Here is a 21,329-nt window from a genome sequence, read left to right on the forward strand (position 1 = left end):
TAAGGACTACCTGTAGTAGTTTCAAATGGTAAACTAAGTAAGTCTCAAAAATAAAATCAAAATTTGTATTTTAGGAAAAAGATAATGAAGACCTTATGGAAAACTTCCATATGATCCGTGAACAGGCAGACAGATGGGAATCAAAGTTGCATCAAATGGAAAAAGATTATAACTCCATCCAGATGGAACTTCTCAGTGTAGAATCTGAGAACCATAGACTGAAAGAGCAAGCAGAATCACATGAAATAGCAATTGGACAAGTAGGTTTTAAAAGCTCTCTCTTATAATCTGTCCAGACTCTGTCTGTCTGCCTGCCTGCCTGCCTGCCCCTTCCTCCCTCCCTCCCTCATTTTCTTTCAATGGCTAGTTAGTAGCACAGCTCTTAGATTTTTAAAAATGGTGTTTGTAGCACTTATTTTTCACCTCCCGCATGAGTAAAGAGTTAAAGGAATGTTTTGTCTTGTGATGCTCTGCATTTATGATCAGATTGCAGCAGGAACTTTCAAAATTGATATTTATTTTAAGGGAAAGGTATTGACCATTTGCTGCACTTGACTTTAAAGCATTCTGGTTTTTCTTAACGTTTAAGATTGGATTATAGGAGTAGAAAGGCATTAGTGTTTGTCTCTAGTAATTATGAACCATAGACTTTCAACTGAGCCTGAATTCATCTTTTTAGATAGTAGATATGAAATATTGTAAAATACCTTCCATGCTTAGTCTGGCTTTTTGGAAATAGTATGCATGTGTTTGTTCTCTGAATAATCTTCTTTTGACTCTAAAAAAGAATTTGCACTCCTAAAGTAATATTTTTAAAAATATTTCCTTCTGTATTAATTCTTAACTTCTTGTGTTCTATAAAATAAACAGTTTTACTGTATTCTGAATAACATATATCATTTCCATTTGGTGTCTACATTCTGACACAAATTCTTCAGGATTCACACGGTTCTCTTATTTTATCAAGACTTCCCTTTGTGGATGTAACAAACAATTGCACTGAAATTTACACCACATGACACTTTCAGTATGCAATGAACTTCACATGGAATTCTGGATTGGTTTACTAGTGCTATAAAGTCTCTTAATAGTTATATATATATATACATAATTGTCTGGTTTGGCTCTGCAACCCAACAAGACAAACACAGACATCAACAGATAATTAGAACTGCAGAAAAAACAATTGCTACCAACCTGTCTTCCTTGAGGATCTGTATACTGCACGAGTCAAAAAGAGGGCTGTGAAAATATCTAGAGACCCCTCACATCCTGGACATAAACTGTTTCAACTTCTGCCCTCAAAACAATGCTATAGAGCACTGCACACCAGAACAACAGGACAGTTTTTTCCTGAATGCCATCACTCTGCTTAACAACTAATTCCCACAACACACTCAAATAATTTACTAAGACTGTATTACTATTATTCTTCTCTTCCTTACTAGTATATATATCTCTTCCCACTTATTACTATAAACATGTTGCTTGTATCTTTCAATTTATATTGTTTTTATTTGTTTCCTAGTATGATTTGATAGCTTTTTAGTAACCTTGACTATCACTAAGTGTAGGATTGCCACTCTTGAATTGGCCTTTTTAGTCACACTAGATGCTGTTTTAGGACCTTTTTCCAGAGCACCATACCATAGTCCAGTGATGGCTAATCTTTTTGGCATCGTGTGCCAGGAGAGGGGGGGTGGCGGAGGGTTGCGCGCGCCTTTGCCCACACCGATAAGTCTGTGTGCCCTGCCCTGCGCATGCGCGCGCAACCCCCCTCTCCCCCACCCGCTCCTGACACGTGATGGCCTGGTAGGCCCGTTTTTCTTTCTTACCTGGTTCCAGATCCTCTCTATTTATCTGGGAAGGGCGAAAACAGCCTTTCTCACTCCCTTGGAGGCCCTCCAAAGGCCTGAAAGGGCCCATTTCCCAACTCCCGGTGGGACAGGAAGTGACTTTTTTGCTGTCCCCAGCCTCTCTAGGAGTCTCTAGAGGCTGGGGACAGCAAAAAATGTCACTTCCTGTCCCACCGGGAGTTGGGAAATGGGCCCTTTCAGGCCTTTGGAGGTCCTCCGAGGGAGTGGGAAAGGCTGTTTTCGCCCTCCGCAGATGCATAGAGGATCTGGAGCCAGGTAAGAAAGAAAAACGGCCTTCCCCACTACCCCCCTCCAGAGGCAGGAAACAGCCTGTTTCCCTACTTCTGGTGGGCCCAGAAGGCCCGAAAATCAGCTGGCTGGCACGCACATGCACGCCAGAGCTCAGCTGGCGTGCCCACTGATAGTGTTGCCAGGTGTCCACTATTTGAGCGGACAGTCCACTTTTTTCACATTATGTTCACTATTTTTTTTTTCACAAAATAGTGGACATTTTTTTTATTCAAAAGCTTTATGATGAAATTAAAATGTAATTTAATATTTTACATATTATTATAATATATTTGATGTTTTGAATTTTAAGTAAAGTTTTGAAGTGATTATTTTAATACGTGTTAAAATGTTTGTAAGAAAATATATAATTTAATTGTAAATGTTTTTTTTTATTTTTTTACTACTTAACACCCTCCCCCCCGCTTGTCCGCTATTTTTTGGAAGCATACCTGGCAACCCTACCCACTGATATGGCTACGCGTGCCACAAGTTCACCATCACAGCCATAGTCTCTTGAGACTGAAGGATGCCAATGGACTAAGTGTTGTATCTTTTTATTCTTGATGAATGTATTTTATTTTTCTTATGTACACTGAGAGCATATACACCAAAGACAAATTCCTTCTGTGTCCAATCACACTTGGCCAATAAAGAATTTTATTCTGTTCTGTTCTATATATATATATATAAGACATATGAAAACAAATTTTGGTATGTTTAGTTTTTGTTGATGTGTTTTTAGAGTCTGCTTTTATTTTTATTGACTGTAGAACATTTCAAAACTAACATAAAACAGAAGCTTATTTATTTAGATAAACATGCTTATTATTAAGTAATTATTTTTTTCTTGAATATATTCTTACTGGTTTATTTATAATATAAATGTTAATTGGCCTTTCTTTTTTGGGGCAGCATTTAGCATCTGAAAAAGCCTGTAAGTCACAGATTTCTACTTTAGGTAAGTCTCTGGTGAAAATGGAGGAGAAACTTGAGAAAGTCCACCTGGAAAAGGTTTCTATACTCTCAGATTTGACTTCTGCTCGGGAACTGTGCATTAAACTGGACACTAGCAATGAGTTATTAAGCCGGCAACTAAAGAACACAACAAAGGAAGTAGAAAGAGTAGGTATAAAATAATTTCGGCTTGATTTATAGAGAACGAACATTAAAGCTGAAAACTCATACATATTTTCCTAATGCTTGAATTATATTCTTGCTCTTCATGGAAAATTCTTTACATGTCAGATTTTTCTTAGAGTCACCTGGACTAGAAATTGTCCATCACAGGAAGTATATTCTCATATCCCTTGATTCATAGGATCTGTTAAGAAAGTTAAAGTGGTAATACAAGAATTTTATAAAATACCATACCTTCAAATGAGGGGTGTGTGTGTGTGTGTGTGAGTGTGTGTGTCAATTTTCCTCTGTGGTCCAAGGATTCAGTATAGCACAGCCATAGGATTCCAGGAAAATTTACAATGATATTATGCATTTGTTCACATGTATTCCATTCCCACTCTTGCATATTCTGAAGCACCTTTTAGTCTTTAAATCTGAACTTTGCAGTCTTATTTGTTATTTCCTAATCATAGGAAGCATAACTTTTCAAGTGCTAGAAAACAACAACAGCTGTTGCTCTCCTGTCAATGCTTGTGAGCTTACTAAACACATCTACTTGACAAATGTAGTCTTCTGTTCTAATATGCCTCTATTTGCGAGCTTGTTTGAATTTTAAACATCAAAGATAGCAGAAGAAAACATTGCCAAATATTACTGTTTTTCATGAACTCTGTTGCCATGATTGTTGTGTAGCAAAGAATACATTGTATACTATATAGTCTGAATATAAGGTGCTAAGAAAAGGTAAATACAATCTGTGCTTATCTGAGAAACTGAATCCTGGATATGGATTTAGCATATCTGTAGACAGAAATCTCTGCAGATATAGTTAAAAAAGTCAAAAAGGCATGTGTGACTGTATGATTGACGTCCCAACTCTAGAACCTTGTTAACGCTATCTCATTCTACACTGATTCTTGAGAGGTACTTAATTTAAACTTGTCTTTTTTCTTTAAAATAATCAAATATTGTCATTCATAATAGATTTAGTGTATACAAATCCATCACTCATTCTTTTGGGCTATGGGGAAGATGGATGACAAAATTTGGGGGATGAATGAGAATTTTTTAAAAACTATCAATCTTTTCTGTTTGTTGTGCTAATATTTTTCATATTTTTTTCAAAACTCCTGATATTAGATTTTATAAAATACTTCATCTGAATAAAAATTATGACTGGTTCATTTCAAAAAGAAAAATATCTGCAAATGAACTTTAGATTAAGCCAAGGCAGACAATTGTTTTCATTAATTTTAAAAGGGTTTAGGGGAAGCTCTGCGCACTTCAAGCATAATAATGATGCAATCTTGAAGCCAAATCTGTCACCATTAAATCTTTTGTGTGAAGTTTGGCCTGTCTGTCACTTTGTGCATCTGACAAAGTGAGTCGTAGTTCATGTTAGTCTGAGAAAGTATTACCAGTCTTTTGAGTTTGACATCCACTTTAGTAGTTGATATTGAAATCCGGGGGCTATTAAAATGGATGTCGGAGCTCCATGTGGTTCATAGGTAATCAACCTTGGTTTAAATACTCTAAATTTATTCAGAGGGTTCTGATAAATTTTTTATGGGATAGAATGTCCCACAGTATAAATTTCCTCACTAAGGACTAAAGTATTGTCCAGCATATAAAAAGGAAATTATAGATTAGATTCTGCTTGCATAACTTAGTGTGTATGTAAACTGGAACTCTGTGGAGCTTCAGAGTACATCTTACAATAGTATCAATTTGGGAAAAGGCTTAAATCAAAACTTTAAAAGACTTAACTTTTAAACCATATATCTCCATATCATGATTTGTGATAATTAGTGTTCAGTGTCATTTGTTTACAATGGTTGGAAAGGAAAGCACTTCTAAACTGACAAGGCAAATTACTTATCTATGAGCCACCAGCAAACTCCACTTTCATGTGTCAGTGATGTTACAATATTACATTTTGTGATGAGATGTCTGCAGGAAAACGGCCAAGCTCAAAGAATATCAAGAACCCAAATACCAAATACCAAGAATAGTTTTGGATAACATCATAAGTAAAACCCATTTATTTTTACACATTAAGAAAGATTACTGTCTTTAGAGAAAACCACTATAAGTTCTTAGCAGAGAGAGGGCTACAGTTTTTTACAGTAAGGAAGAAAAGCTGAAAAGATTATATCTGTTGTGGGGAGAGCATTTCATTTTCAATTTACAGTGTAATCTATCAATTACTATACTAATATATTACATACACACACACACACACACACACACACACACACACACACACATATATATATATATATATATATATATATATATATATATATATATATATATTACTATATGTAATATACTGCATATTAAAGAAAACGAGAACGTTCATTATTTTGGCTTTCAGCTTCAGAATGAATGGGAATCATCTCACTCAGAAATAGAACTTCTGAGAAAGCAACTGAACAATGAAAGAATCTCAATTAAAAACTTGGAAACTTTGTTAACATCCAATCGAGAAAAAGAGTATCACTCTCAGATGATAAGTCAAGAGAAGGATTCTGAAATACATCTTCTTAAAGAGCAACTTACTCTGGCGGAAAACAAAATGTGAGTAACCAGTGCAAATAACACTTGATTATCACAAATTAAAAATTGCTTCCAATTTTTACCTTCTTTAGGAGGCCCTTTATTAAAGTAGAAGATAGTTTATTTAAAAGTTACTTGAAACTAGGAAAACTAAAAGGCAAAACAGTATCTATCTCATGGGAATAAAATATATATTAGAATTTTAAAAACAATTTGTACCTTACTATGAAAATGTTTTTGTTCAGTAAAGTTAGAAAATTTTAACACAGGTATTTAATGCCTTTTGACACAGCACAAATATATAATTGTTTCTGTTTTCTTTCTGGATGCTTATCCAACTATTTTTATATCAAATATATTGGAAGCTGTTCTTGAAAAACTAATCCTATTCTTTATTTTATTATATTTGACTAGTTACATCCTTTCAGTTTAAGTGACAACTTTGTCCTTTATAGTGCTATCCAGAGTCGAGATTTTTCACAGATCAAAAACACAATTACTCAACTGGAATCTGAGTTAGATATCACCAAAAGACAGTTGGGCACAGAACGCTTTGAAAGGCAAGTGTGTGACCACATTTTTAATCATTTACATCTGTTTCTCCCAATTAAATAATATACATTTGCACTAATCTAGAAAAACCCAGGGCTAAAGTCATTAAATAATGCTACTAATTTATATCCACTAGAACTAAGACTAAAATTCAGCATTGGAGCTCGCTCGCTAGGGAACAAGTACTATTATTTACAAGTTCTATTTTTTCATGATTTAATTGGGAATAAACTTCCACTTGATTGCACTCCACATATCTAAATCAGATTTTATTTTATAATTAGCAAGTACTACATTTAAACCTTTGTCGGTATTTATAGATTGTTTTAATAGAAAAATAGAAAAGATTTGTAGATTAATGATTTTTTCATAAAAATATATTTTGCAGACTTATTCAAAGAATGATGGTTGAATCATTTCATTGCCTGTTTCATATTTCATTACAAAATCCAATTATTTATAAAAAAGTAACTAAAACGCATCATTCCTAATTTTCCTTCAATAAGTAGTCTGCTGAGAGGAATAGCCCAGAATTAACTATAACCTCAGTTATTGCCCTAATACTTCCAGAGTCCAAGGAAATTCAATAAAATTGATCACTTTAACTTGCCTCAAAATTTACCATCCAGGAAAATATTCTGAAAATTGCAGATTTAGGGAAATTAGTATTTCTGAATAATTGATCTACTAAAAACACTTTCAGAAGTAAATATAGTATATGCAAATAAAAGTCCAAACTCAAACATACATTGTTGATCTGGAAGTATAAAAGTGCTAACTGTGGGCACATCTTTAGGTATATTTATTGTTATTCATGTAATCTCTATCATCTAAAATAGTTTAACTCCCTAACCCATTGTATAATTTCTAAAACAGAATTATGAACCACAAACATGGGATAAGGTATTGAAAGAAAGGGTAGAGAGGGATAATTTGGCCAAATCACTTTCTCATATAAATTGTGAAGACAAATTATTTATTCTGTATTTGTTGGTATGGGGATGAGTTGAGTAAATGTCTACTGCTACTAAGCAGATTGCTACTAGCTCAAGACTGACATAAAACAATCCAGTCAAAATTCAATTCTTTAGTTGTTAACACTATATAGACAGAATCTTGCCAGACTAAATCTATCTATCTTAATCTAATGGATATGGATGTATCCTGGGAATGGCTATCCTAAATCTCTTTCCACAACCCAGCTCTGGATTGCACGATCTCTTCCCCCCCCCCTCTCTCTCTCTGTCACACACACACACACACAACACACACACACACACTCACACACACACACGGAATATGCTACCTCCTTTCTGGGAACCTGTGCTTTACTGGAGTCCATCGCCCTATCTCTTCACAGGCACATTCTATCTCTAGATCCATTTTTAGGCAGACTAAAAGCTCAGACCTATTTGACTGTACATACAATGTGTGTGTATGTGCATCTTGTTGTTGTTTTTTAAAAAAGACATTACAATCTATTACAGATATCAGTTATCAAAATCAACTTGTTATTGATTTTACATATTCTAAATTTAAATAGCTGTGTTATATTACTGTTTTGTTTTGCTGTTTTAATAGATATACTGTATATGTAATTTATGCTTAATTATTAAAATTACACAATTACACAATTTTATCCTACAGGTAATCCTTGACTTACAGCCATTATTCAATGACTGTTAGACTTGGCAATCTGCTTGCCCTTACAACTGACCACAGGGGCATTGCAATTGCCCTACTTGCCTGTGTCTCCCCCCATCTCAGCCCCTAACCTGGCCCATCAGCATGCACAAAACTGCCTTGGCTTTGGAGGTCTTGGCCTATTACCTGGCCACTTCTTTCCACCCCACCATGCCAGTGTCCATTTACCTTTGCATTATTCTGCAGCTGCTGATAGGTACATCCTGCGGATGAGGCTGTCTCACTGCCATCCTGTAAGCAGGCTTCCTTTTTGTGATGGTTTTGGAAAGCTTTCTCCAAATCACATGAATAATGTGATTACAGAAGAATGATTGCATTCACTAGCTTTCTAACCTTCCTAACATAATCTTTCTGATGGCTAGCCACATTTGCTAGCTTTCTGGCTAGAAAGCTAGCAAACATCCTTCTGAAGGCTAGTCACACTTGATAACTTTCTTGTTCTGAAGGCTAATTATGTTTGCTTCATGAATCATTGCAAAAATAGGGCCTATTTGCGGGATGGCGTGAGTTGGCCTCAGTAGGAAGGCCAGACCTCGTATTGGTTGGACACATCTGTCAGCAGCTGCAGAGTTAAGTGTTCCTAGGTATAGTGCAATAGAGAAAGGATTTGGGCCTCCTGGATATGGTATGGGGAGAAAGCTTGGACCTGCAGGTTCCAGGCAAATTTCTGCACACTAGTGGGTACAGGGCCTCTTCCACCCCCCAAGGCACCATGCGCTCCAGTTAATGACTCTCACAACTACTTAACTGCCACAATAGGGAGAACTAGGATTACAGTTTTTGAGTGAAACAGCCATGTGGGCATCTTGTTTAATGATCACTTTGCTCAGTGACCAAAATTCTGGCTCTAATTGTAGGGGTAAATTAAGTGAAACCTATAGTTTCACTGTTTGGATATATACAAAGTATCTTCCAATTTATTTATTTATGGGACTAGGTAATTTATTGGGATTTATCATGAAGTTTTACAGGCAGGTTTTCCTTGAATGAAACTTAATTGTCCTTAAATGCACTTTCTCCCATGTAAAAGTCCCACGATTTAATTTGTTTAATACTTTGGAGAGTTTTAAGAATAGAAAGTAATGCAGGAAGCCACTGGAAGGAAAACAGACCCTATTTCAAATGTTTATAGTTCAAACCAAATTCAAAATCATGCTGCCAACATTCAGTGATAAATAACTGAATGCTGGTGATATGATTTCAGGTTGAGGAGGGTTTATGAGGAAAAAATTCCATAGGGCAGTTCCTTCTTTGCTTCAGGTTGGAAGAGAACACCCTTTAAAATCTATGTTGTCAAGAGTTGATCATTTTGTCACTGAATTGAACGGCATAGTCTCATGTTGTTGGAACAGATGCTTTGCTGAGGGCTGCATATGAACTGTAGAACATGGGTTACTCACCCCTAGCTAATATTGAATAAGCATATGAAGCTGTTTACTGCATTAAATTTAGCAGTGAGAGAATGGCAGTTTTTTTACTTTGCAAGCCAGCATTAAATACCGCCTTATTTTGCCCCCCTCTCTCTCAAAAAAAGTGTATTTCTAGATGTGGTTAAAGAGGTGTAGAATCACCTAAATACAATTCCAATGGTGCAGAGGGGTGAATGTTACCCAACATAGGAAACAAATCAGAAGTTAAAGAAAAACATAGCTATATGACACAGGTGTATTTCAATGCTGGGCTTGGGTTTAAACACAGAATGATGAAGAAAAAAGTTATCACTGACTGACTCCAGAACAGGTAACTTTAGGCTAGATAATTGACTTAAAATAAAAGTTTCCTGTATTTTAAATCTCAGACTCAGATTTTCCAATGTATTCACTCTGGCTGTGAATAAAACCCAAATTAAATTCCTCTTCCACCCCATCGTTCTGTGCTGGAACAAGAGAGATCACGTTTTCACCTCCTGTGTGACATCCTTTCAAGTATTTGAAGAATGTGGTCATATTACACAGTCATCTTTTTTCAAGGCAAAAAATACCCAAGTCCTTCAATATTTTTTTGTATTACCAAGTTTCTAGTCCTCTGATCATTGTTGTCCTTCTAACCCAATCCAATTTTTCTGAAATTTTTTTTTAATGTAGTGTTCAGAAATCATCTTGTGGTGAGATGGGCAACAAATAGATAGTTAAGATAGATAGATAGATAGATAGATAGATAGATAGATAGATAGATAGATAGATAGATAACAAACTTATAATGACGCGGGAAAACACCCGAGATTTTAACTTTTTACATAGATAGATAGATAGATAGATAGATAGATAGATAGATACAATACTTTAGGTAATGACCTACGAGAGCACAACAGGTACAGCAATTACTATCTATAAATTTGGAAATTATATATCTGTTGATGAAGCCTAGAATTCCATGTGCTGTCTTTGCAGTTAACTTACTGTTACTTCATTCATTTGCAATTAAACACATAATCCCCACTTACCAAATACTCATTCAACAACTCTTCAAAGGTATGATAGTGCTGAAAAAGGAGACTTACGACAGGTCTGCAAAGTTGCAGCTGTTCCAGTATCCCAATGTTCACATAGTCACAGTTTAGGCATTTGGCAACTAGCTCACATTTACAATGGTCACAGTGTCCCACGGTCAGTGATTACCATATGCAACCTTCCACAGGTGGGTTCTGACAAGAAAAATCATTGGGGAAGCCAGTAGGAAATTGCAAGCTATGATCTTAAGACATTGAAATTAACAATTCATAATTATTTGCTTAATGACTGCAGGCAGAACTGATATCATAATTTGGTGTGGCCATATGATATTTTACAACATGTTGTATAGCATTGGAGTTGTTAGTCCCATTTGTGGTTGGTAACTGAATTATTCCAGGACTATCTGTGTGATTGCTATAAGCAAACCAGACATTCCCTATCCCGTTCTTTTCCCTTTGTATTTTAGTTTCCTAAATTCACCCCATCCTCAAGAAGCTATTGCTAGGCCTCACTGTTCAGAGCTTGATGCTTTTTCATTTCCAGTTTAGCATCTTCATAAAGCCATTGGGGAAGGTCAGCAGTTTTGGATGAGGTACTATTAGTATGCTGCTAATATCCAGCGTTGCATATCCCCTTGAGATCATCTGAGTCATGTGGTGGAATTATAGTTCCTGGAGCTTTGGGTGCCTGGACAGGATCAACAGGTTTCGGAATAACCCTAGCAAGATTGCATGGCTATGGGATTTGGGAGCTTTTAGCTCCTTGCTTGGTTATGTTGTATTGGATTGTGGCTTTGTAATTTTTTTCTAGATGTTATGGTTTTTATATATTTTTGTATATGTTCTTATTTTTAATATTGAGGGTTGCTCAGAGTCAGGCCTCTACGATGGGTAACCATATAAATTTAATCAATCAATCAATCAATCAATCAATCAAATATGACCTTTTACTTTCCTGACGTCAGTTTTGTATTTCTGGACTACCACTCTGTAGCTTTCCTTTATGATCTAGTTCTGTTTTCATTTCTTGCATGTATTTTTTAATTTCAATTCTTTGCTAAACTTTTTGATTAGTCACATTGACTTCTTTTTCTTTCTTATCTTTTATCTCTTTATTGAAACTGCATCCATATTTTCTTTTAACATAGTCTTGTTTCTAATTGTATTTTTAATGTAATCTTCCTTAAGCTCTCTTGAGCTTCTTTTCCCATTAGCTTCTCCCACCATTTCATGTATTTATCCTTATGTTGAGTAGGCTGAAATAAAAGGAGCTAAAATTATTGTCAAAAGTGAGACCAATGTGGTAAGACCAATGTGGAGGAAAGGATATTTTGGAAATAGGCAGTGTTCACCAAATAAATGGGCCAGAGTCCTGAGGAGACAATAGTTGTAAAAAAGAAAAGCAGATTTTTGGCAGCCTCTACATTTTCTTTTTTAAAAAAACAAACGTGCTGCTGTGGGACTGGCAAAAATATAGTATTACTTTCTCCTGACCTTTGTGTGTAGCCAGTAAGACTAACACTATATTAAATAGAAGGTAACAATTTAAAGAATAATTCTAGTGGAAATTCCATGGAAAGCTGGAACTTTGGCCAACATTTGAAATAGGCACTGATAGAATTCCATTCAGTCCAATTCTCTCTGAATTCCATGCAAATGTCTGATCTTCTGTATTTTGTTCAAAACATTTTTTTATTGAATCAGTTACTCTCTGACCTTTATGTCTGTCCTTACTTCAACATCTAGGCACTTACTGTCCAAAATTAGAAAAAAATGATTTATCTCCCTTTTAAAAATAAAAAGTTAAAAACATTCCTCTGAGATTTTTAAGAGACAGTAGCTGCTGGATTTAGGAAAGTATGTGCATTAAGTACTCTTATTTAAATACACTTTTTGAAAACTTTTTAGGGAACGTGCAGTCCAAGAACTTCGTCGACAGAGTCGTACAGCTTCATACCATTTAACTTCTACAATAAGATCAACATCACCTGAACGTTGCCGGCACTGGTCTCCTGAGAGGTCTCTGGATAGATCTTTGGATGGGTAAGAAAATGTCTGTTAAAAATATCTCTCCTTTCTCTCACTATTATTCAGGTATAGATCTTCTCTTTATCATGGTGCAAAGACATCCTTAAATTAGAAATGAAGTCCATCATTTTATTTCTTTGTTGTTGTTCTGCAAAAGTGTGCCCAAGATGGCTCATAAAATCTCAAGTGTTAAAAACTGCTAAGAGAATTCTAATTTTAATTTTTTTTCTTGTGTTCTGAACTGTTTCAGGACAGTGATTGATTCTGTATCATGGTTTGCTTAATCATCAGTTAATAAACCACAGTTGGCTGGATTCTCTTTAAGCTAAGCCATAAACCCTAACCAGCCATGAGGTTCATGCCAAGCAAACCATATCAGTGGCATCTATGCAGTTGTGGGATTCAAAACGTTTTACTACCGGTTCTGTGGGCGTGGTGTGGCTTGGTGGGTGTGGCAGGGGAAGGATGCTGTAAAATCTCCATTTCCACCCTACCCCACTAATCTGCTTTCCAGCTCCATGTGCAGGGCAATCAAAATAGACCCAGCTGATCAGTTGGGACTCGGGAGGCAGCGAATAGATTCGGGTGGGGCCAGTCAGAGGTGGTATTTGCCGGTTCTTCGAACTACTCAAAATTTCCACTACTAGTTCTCCAGAACCAATCAGAACCAGCTGAATACCACCTCTGCGATCCATGGAAAAGCTGGGGCAGGATGTATGTGTCAGACTAAAGAAAGCACTGTTTTGCATCAAGCCTCCACCTTTTTGTATGTTCATCATGATGTCACATATTATTGTTGCAATACTGATTTCATTATTCTGTTACAAGCAAAAGGCTTCTGAAGATGCTATTCATATGAACTCATTCAATGATATTTAGATCCCCTCATGTCATTCTTGATCTTTTGCTTCCTTCCCGTTTTCCTTACCACAAAATTATTGATTGTTTTTGTAACAGTTCATTTTCATGGTTTGAGAGGGACTATGGATTATACAACTGTATGGATTAAACATGCTTTTGAGATCATCAATAAAATGGGGCATGTTTTTCCACAGAGACCATAAGTATTATCCAAAAAAGAATTTATCTTTATAATTCAAGAATGAAAAAAAGAGATTTGTGTTATGTGTGTTTGTGTGTTGAAAGGAATGGACAATCACCACTGGATAAAATATAAAATTTCTTTCTTCTTTCACAGGGATTCTATTTCAAAGGACTTCTAATTGAAGAAGATATGGAAAAAATTAACTTCCATTATAAAAATACCAATACATGCCAAACCAAACTCAAGGTTTATTAAAACAGTTGCTTTAATCCAATTGGTAAAGCATAATGTTCAGAGTGCTTATTAACTGAAGAAGCCTGCATACACAAATATTTTATTTGGGGCATTTCAATAAAAGCAATTATTGTTTTATAAAATAATTTTTATTATCAAAAAGATGTTTTGAAATGAAAATTGAACTGCACACCATCAAAGAAATATATTAAATGAAAAATTTACACAGCTTCTTTTTCTTCATTTATTTGTTGTATCTTGCTTGCACACTTGCTAAATTATTTAATATTTTGAAAAATTGATAGACAAAATCAGTTTTACACAACCATTCAATTCTTGAATTATTATTTTTTTTAGCTGATGACAAAGTTAGTGGTTTCTACCCCATTTTCTCCTCCTGAGAATGAACAAAGCACAATGAGTGTGCTGATTTCAGAATACCCACACTTACTCAACTACTCCTGGAGTTTAGGATATCCAAGGGAATAGAGTTTGATAGGCAGTGATGGATGAGAGAGTTGGCAAAACACATAGATATATTTTGTGTAAAGCATTTCCAGTATACCTTCCTCCTCCTATTTTCCCCACAGCAACAACTTTGGACTGAGAGAGAGTGGCTTGCCCAAAGATACCCCGCTTTTCAGAATCTCCTGCTTTCTAGCCTGATGCCTTATCCACTATGTGTTTCTTAACTATGCCATCATTTTCATGTCATTAGCAATAGACTTTCCAAGATTCCATAAAAAACTTCAGTTTCATTTACATTGGGGAGCTCTACCTTACTCACACTTCGACTTACTGAAATCAGTAAAAAATAAGAACTTTCTTAATAAATCACAACTTAAACATGAATCCATTGTATGATAGAGCTACAAAAATGCCCTAAACTGCATCAACAAAATTATAATGTCAAGGTAAAGAAAAGTAATTGTTTATTCTGTATTGGTCAGACCACATCTAAAATGTTATAAAACTTAGGCAGAATGGTTGGAGGTATTAAATATTTAGTCTGGGAAAAAATCCATGGGAAGACAAGACAGCTATGAATCTCGGGAGCTATCGTATAGAAGAAGACTGGTTTGTTCTAGGACAGAGATCTCCAACCTTGGCAATTTTAAGCCTGGAGGACTTCAACTCCCAGAATTCCTCAGCCAGCTTTTCTGGCTAGGGAATTCTGGGAGTTGAAGTCCACCAGGCTTAAAGTTGCCAGGTTGGAGTTCCCTGTTCTAGGAGATACAACAAGAAAGAATATGTTTAAACTTTAAATTACAAGATTATGGTTGGGTATCAAAAAGAATTTCCTCATCATTGTTCAACAATGGAAAATGCTCCTCTGGGAGAAAAGGTACAAGATTTTTCTCTTTGGATAACTGCCTGGTGTTTATTTTTCTCAATCAGACAAATCATACACTAATTACCAGTCACAAAAAAACTGTTGAGGTTTTGATAAAATAAGACACAAAACACCAATGGGAATCATTTTCCATTTTCTACCTACCTACCTACCTAATCTATATCTACCTTGCCCAGAATGGCTAGGAGAACTTGGCTCCTTTGAATATTTTATATCCTGCTCCATCAGAAAGCTCTAAATTTCATGCAATTTCTTGTCAGTTCTGTTGTTTTGACTTGGGAAGTGATATCAGAACAGTTTTTCAACCTATTTGGAGTGGGTGGCAGAACTTCATAGCCATGGAAAAATTAGATGTCTAGCATTAGTCTTTAGTTTCACAAAACTGGTGAAATTTGGTTAGCTTAACTGATTAGCAAGTTGACATCCTGGGAGTTACTTTTTAAAAAAAACAGTTTTCCTAGAATCAGTAATGGTGTGTGATTTTCATAAAACAATCCCATGTTTGCAATTCCAATTTCCTCTAGTTTTATATGACTGATGATTTCAATTGGACTGGCTGACTGTCAATTGGCATTCCTGGCCATTTTCTAAAACAATCTTGTATGACTGTCGAATATGATTATTTTGGCTGATTGGGAAGCTGGAGTGAGAGGTTTGAAATGCAGCTTTTTCCTCTGGAAATGGGTTTCCATGGAAATTTTGTTCCTTATTGCATTAATGCAATGGTCCTTTGAGTTTGTTAACATAGCTGGGAAGATGGTGTTCTGGACCATTTTACCCTGTAGTTTAGATGGATTAAGGGGTTAGTAAAATGATTCTAAAAACACTACTGTTATTAAATGTTCTCATTTATCTAGAATACACTCTCGTTCTACCTGCATCAATATCATTGCAAACATGTCAATTATGGCCAGGGTTTTCCCAGCCTTCAAAAAATCCTATTCTTTAAGGCTTAACTGCGACTAAGCCCCACTGAATTTGAGTGGTTTATTATATCCAAAGGCTTGTGCCGTACAGTAATCTGCTTTGTGACCGACGACATTAGACTCCCTGCATTAGGTGCAGGGAGCGAAACCTGGGGTGCATTTTTACCATTCTTTTCCGTAATCAACCCAGTCCTCGTTTCTTCGGAGGCAAACCCTGAGGAATTCAGCAGAGTTTTCCTAGATAAGCCAATACAGGATTGGAATTTCAGGCGGGCGCTTTCCTGCCAATGCTTCAGCCAGGAAGGTGGCACGAACGGTCCCAGGAAGGAGAGCGTCGATTAGAGCGAGCCTCCAGCTCCAGTTCCCTCTCGGCTCAAACTGGGAAGTCGCCGAGCGAATGCCAATGGGCTGCTTCGTGAATGACCTGCGTTCCCTCCTCCCGTCTCCCCTGGCAGCGCCCGGGGCTGCGCCCCGCCTCTTACTTCTCGCTCTCGGTCAAGGTGCCTTGTGGGGCTCTCCTCCGCGTTGGCAATCTCTTGCCTCCCCTGAGGCCGACGGAAAGGTGAGTGCCGCGCCGGCTGTCGAGCGGTAAGGCTGCTGAAGTTGAGACGGGGTGAGGGGTGGCGTCGTGGAAGCGGCCCTCAGGGTTGGGGTGCACCTGGCGGGAATGTAGCTTCCCGTTAACGCGCGCCCAGCCAGCAGGCCAGCCTCGCCACCAGGCTGCGCCTTGAAAGCTCTTCGGTTTCCTTGTGCGCCGCCTAATCCGCTGCTTGTTTGCCCTGAAGGAAGTCCCAGGAGGTAGAGCCAGGCTTCTGCTGGTGGGGGCAGGCAGACTCACTTGTTGGAAGCGATAAGCAGGAAGCTGGTTCATGGAGCAAAGGATGAATTGCCTGAGAGCGCCCGCATCTTTACCCGCTTAATTTCCAGAAGATTAAGGCTTGGATTCATAAGTTTCAGCCTAACCAAGCAGACTAGAGTCACAACACAAAAGAAAACTTGGTTTACTGTTTGAGCTCCTGGCAGTCTTCAGGAAACTGGATGGGGAAGTTTTCTGAGTGTAAGTGGGAGTTAGTCAAGTGGTAGCACTGAGACTGAGACTTTCTTGTTTTTAGAAGCCAACCTTCCTCAAAGTTCAAAGTGTTCTCTGCTCCTCCTTAAACAAGCAGAAAATGAGGACTGCCCCTGTTGCAGATCCCTAACCTGTCATGGGTAATGTGGAGCCAGTCCTCTTATTGTGTGCAGATTTGCTAAGAGAAAGGATTGGTGGGTCAAGTTGGCATTGTTGCTCTCTCTTCTACCAGATGTCACCAGCCAGTGAGAAGACATTCACCCATTACTTTTCTTAAGGTGGACTAGGGCTGAGTAGGAGGTAGGTTTTAATGGAGGGAGTAAACCAGCAGATCCCACTGTGCTATACTGCCCCACCACCTATGAATGTCACTAGTTAGGCTGGTCCTTCTTTCAAAATGAAATCTCTGGGCCAGGCATTGCCCTAGATATCTTATAAGTGAGAAACCAGTTTGAAAGATCCAGATTTTTCTATTGTCCGAGCCAGAATGGGCATACAGGACAGTAAGGAGTGTGCTGCACCAGTTTGCAGTGGCTAATAGATCTCTTGCAGCCCCTGATATAGAATACTTTCTGCTTTTTAACGTTATGTCATAACCCATTTTAAAGCCATTGTGATGGAAACTGGAACAGGCAGTCCATGACTTACAACAGGTAACCTAATAGACCCCCCCCAAAGTTATGTACCCCCAATATTTAAGGCCCAGTTTTGAAGTTCCGATGGCAGCCCCCCCCCTGCAAGTAATGTAGTAGTCACATTTTGGATGATTAGCATCTGGCCCACATGTACAATCATTTGCAGCATCCCATAGTCACATGACTGTGATTTATGAGGTTTTTGCCAAAAACTGGTTGAAAACCAGTTTTCAGCAAAAATGGCTCAAAGCAAACAATGGGTTTGCTTAGTGACTGCAGTGGTCAATTTACAATTGCAGCATTTGCTTGACAATTGCTGCAAAAAAAAAAAAGGTCATAAAATCAGGTTGGTCACATGACAGTCTGTTTTACAACTATCACAACTTACTACCATAATTGGCAGACTCCATTACAGTCATAAATTGAATACTACCTGTATCATATTGAGATATAAAAAGTAAATGCTGCATTCCTTCAAATCCACCTCACTTCTTGAATATTTATTGGACATGTTCCGTGTATTTCCTCGGCTATAGTATAGGAGGTATTTGCCATTGCTGCTTTCCATGATGTTTTCCTTCCATTTTCCAATCAAGTCCGTGACTTGGGCTATACATCTACAGACATACAATGGCTGTCTTCATTCATTTAAATATGAGTCCAAATCTTGAAGCTATTTTTCTTAAGACATGTTACATTATCAATTAACTGATAGTCAGCTAGAGATGATACAGATTGGTTGCATTTTTAGGATGCAAACTGGTATAAAGAGGGCCAAATGGAATAACAGTCTTTTAATTCTCTACAAGGGCACCAAAAAAAGACATTTTGATGATGCTGAAAAAATAGACTTAAAACTTAAAATTTGTGCCTGAAGTTACAGCTACATATGGTCAGGCGATCAGAATCATGTAACTTTTAGGAATGGCATGAGCGATTGGGGGGATGAACCTTTCAAAGGATTCTGTGAATGGGATGCCAGCTTGGAGAATGATGAAAAGTGGCCTGGTGTGGCCATCAGCTGCCTCACATAGGCTGTGGGCCTGCCTGGCAGCAGCAGGAGGAAAATGGAGAAAGTCAGTGGGGCATAGCAGATCTAGTGGAACACAGAGTGGCAGGGGCAGTTGGTGGTATTGCAGGCTGCAGTGTGGAGTCTGAGGCAGCATTTATCAGTGGTGGCAACAACAGCAGCATTGGGGCTGAACTTGTGGGCAGTGTCAGCTATCTGAGATTGCTGAATACCCCAGGCCTCTACCCCAGCAGCCCTGCTGCTGCCATGAAATAATTCAAAAGGACATAGATTTGGAGGGGGAAGAGACTGAGGGATGGGTCATAAGTCATAAGCACTCCTGGATTTGGTGGGTGACTGAGGCTTCCTGGAATGCGACCATGCTGTTGAGCCAGGCTGGGCGTGCTGAGGCTTCTAGGGGCACCGAGTCTCTGTGCTGCACTGCCACACACACCCAAGTCATCCATGGCCTGTGCTGCAAAGCAGTCATGTGACATTTTGTTTAACAATTACTTTGCTGAACAACCAAGATTCTGGACCCAGTTGTGGTTGTAAGTGGAGGATCACTTGTATATAGTATTTGTTTTGCATTTTATGGGAGTTTTGACAGCTATAAGGCACCACCAATTTTTGTGGCAGCAGGGATAGGGTTTGGAAAAAAAATTGTCTTTCATGGACCTGGGGGGGAGGGGATAGTTCATGCGCAACCTAGATGCTGTGCATGCGCAGATGAAGCTTTGCTTGCTCATCTGCTACTTGTGTGGTCCGGTTCCTAAGTGGCCACAAACAGGTATCTGTCTGCAGCCTGGGCATTGGAGACCAGGGACAAATAAGTGTCTTGAGACTAGCAGGTCATTAAAAATTGCAACCCTTAACAACAAAAACTCTTTAACATGAACCTTGATCTTATTCACTTCAGATTGCAGCATGCTGTACAAAACCAGATCAAAGAAAGATAGTAACCTAAGCTAGAAAATGAAGTCTCCTTAAAGGATTTAGTTTTTGAATAATTTTGTACCATTGAGTCAGTATTGATTTTTAGTTAGCACAGGTAGATTTTCTCCATAATGATGATCTATCCCTAATTTGGTCTTTCAACAGTGTGGTGGGCAGTTATACAAATTTGATTAATAAGTAAATAGTGCACTGTAACTTTTGTTGGTTGTCTTCTCTTTCCTTCTACTTTTCCCAGAATTACAGCCTTCTCCAGGAAGCTAGGTCTTTACCTAATGTGTGCAAAGTAGGATACTTGATTATTGAAGTCTATTTATTTACTCAGAGATTAAATTGAAATGGAGCAGGTTTAATTATTTATTTCAAAGTACAGATAGTTCTTGACTTATGACTGGGTGTTTAACAACTGTTTGAAGTTATGATGGCTTGGAAAGGGTGTTTTATGGCCCATAAAGCACTTTCAGCCATCACAACATGTTCATATTGCCCACCCCCAGTTACATCATTGTGATCCCGGTGCTTAGCAACTGTTACAACTTCAAGCAGCTCATAATTATGTGATCACCATTTGTGATCTTCTCTTCTGGCTTCCCTAAAAAGTCAGTGGGGAAGCCAGCATGGAAGTTGCAAACTGCTATCAAAGGATTTCCCCTCCCTTCCACATATAGGTGGCTGCAGAAATAAAGCTTGGATCTTCCTTTCTGCAGCCCGGTATAGGAGTTCCCCTCCCCTCTGTATGTGGAAGAAAACAAGTGCGCTGCCCGGAGAAACATAGTAAGGATTGTGAAAAATTCTCTTCTGTGCATGGAAGGGAGAGGAGCCCCTGCTCTAGATTGGAGAAACAATGTGGGGATCCTGAAGATCCAAGCTTTTTTCCAGCCCACTGCACAAGTTCTCTTCCGTGTATGGAGGTTGGGGGGAACTCTTCCAAAGGTCTGCAGAAACCAAGGTTGTATTTGTATTTTTTTGTATTTTTATTTATTTGTCAAGCATGTATGAGAAAATAAGTATAAGTATAAACATAACATATAAACATAGAAGTATAAACAGGTATAAGTATAAACATAAGAAATGAGTACGAATAAATGGAAACAGTAGGACAGGGATGGTAGGCACGTTGGTGCGCTTATGCATGTCCCCTTACATTCCCTCTTAGGAATGGGGTGAGGTCCACAGTAGATAAGTTTAAGGTTAAAGTTATGGGGGTTTGAGGATGTAACAACAGAGTCAGGTAGTGCATTCCAGGCATTGGCCACTCTGTTGCTGAAGTCATATTTTCTGCAATTGAGTTTGGAGCAGTTTACTATGAGTTTGTATCTATTGTTTGCCTGTGTATTATTGTGGTTGAAGCTGAAGTAGTCATTCACAGGTAGGACATTGTAGCAGACAATTTTGTGTATTAAGCATAGGCCAGATCATGGGCAGCGTAGTTCTAGGTTGTCCAGGCCCAAAATTTCAAGTCTGGTGGCATAGAGTATTCTATTGCGAGAAGAGGAGTGGCGTACTCTTCTCGTGAAATACCTCTGGATTCGTTCAATTGTA

At 37.9% G+C, this 21,329-nt stretch overlaps 1 protein-coding gene across 2 annotated transcripts in view; it reads left to right on the forward strand.

Moving 5' to 3' along the window:
- Positions 1–12,580, forward strand: part of TSGA10 (testis specific 10) — a 46,159-nt gene extending 33,579 nt beyond the window's left edge. For both annotated transcript variants that reach the window (XM_070943269.1, XM_070943270.1), the window contains 5 exons: positions 75–260; positions 3,060–3,269; positions 5,644–5,846; positions 6,281–6,385; positions 12,442–12,580. In XM_070943269.1, coding sequence (XP_070799370.1) covers positions 75–260; positions 3,060–3,269; positions 5,644–5,846; positions 6,281–6,385; positions 12,442–12,580 — 843 coding nt within the window. The remainder of the gene's footprint in view (positions 1–74; positions 261–3,059; positions 3,270–5,643; positions 5,847–6,280; positions 6,386–12,441) is intronic.
- Positions 12,581–21,329: the final 8,749 nt, after the last annotated feature.

The sequence above is a fragment of the Pituophis catenifer genome, unplaced genomic scaffold, assembly GCF_029215685.1.
Source record: "Pituophis catenifer annectens isolate HBS135680 unplaced genomic scaffold, rPitCat1.0.hap2 SCAF_4, whole genome shotgun sequence".
NCBI classification, from domain to species: Eukaryota; Metazoa; Chordata; class Lepidosauria; order Squamata; family Colubridae; genus Pituophis; species Pituophis catenifer.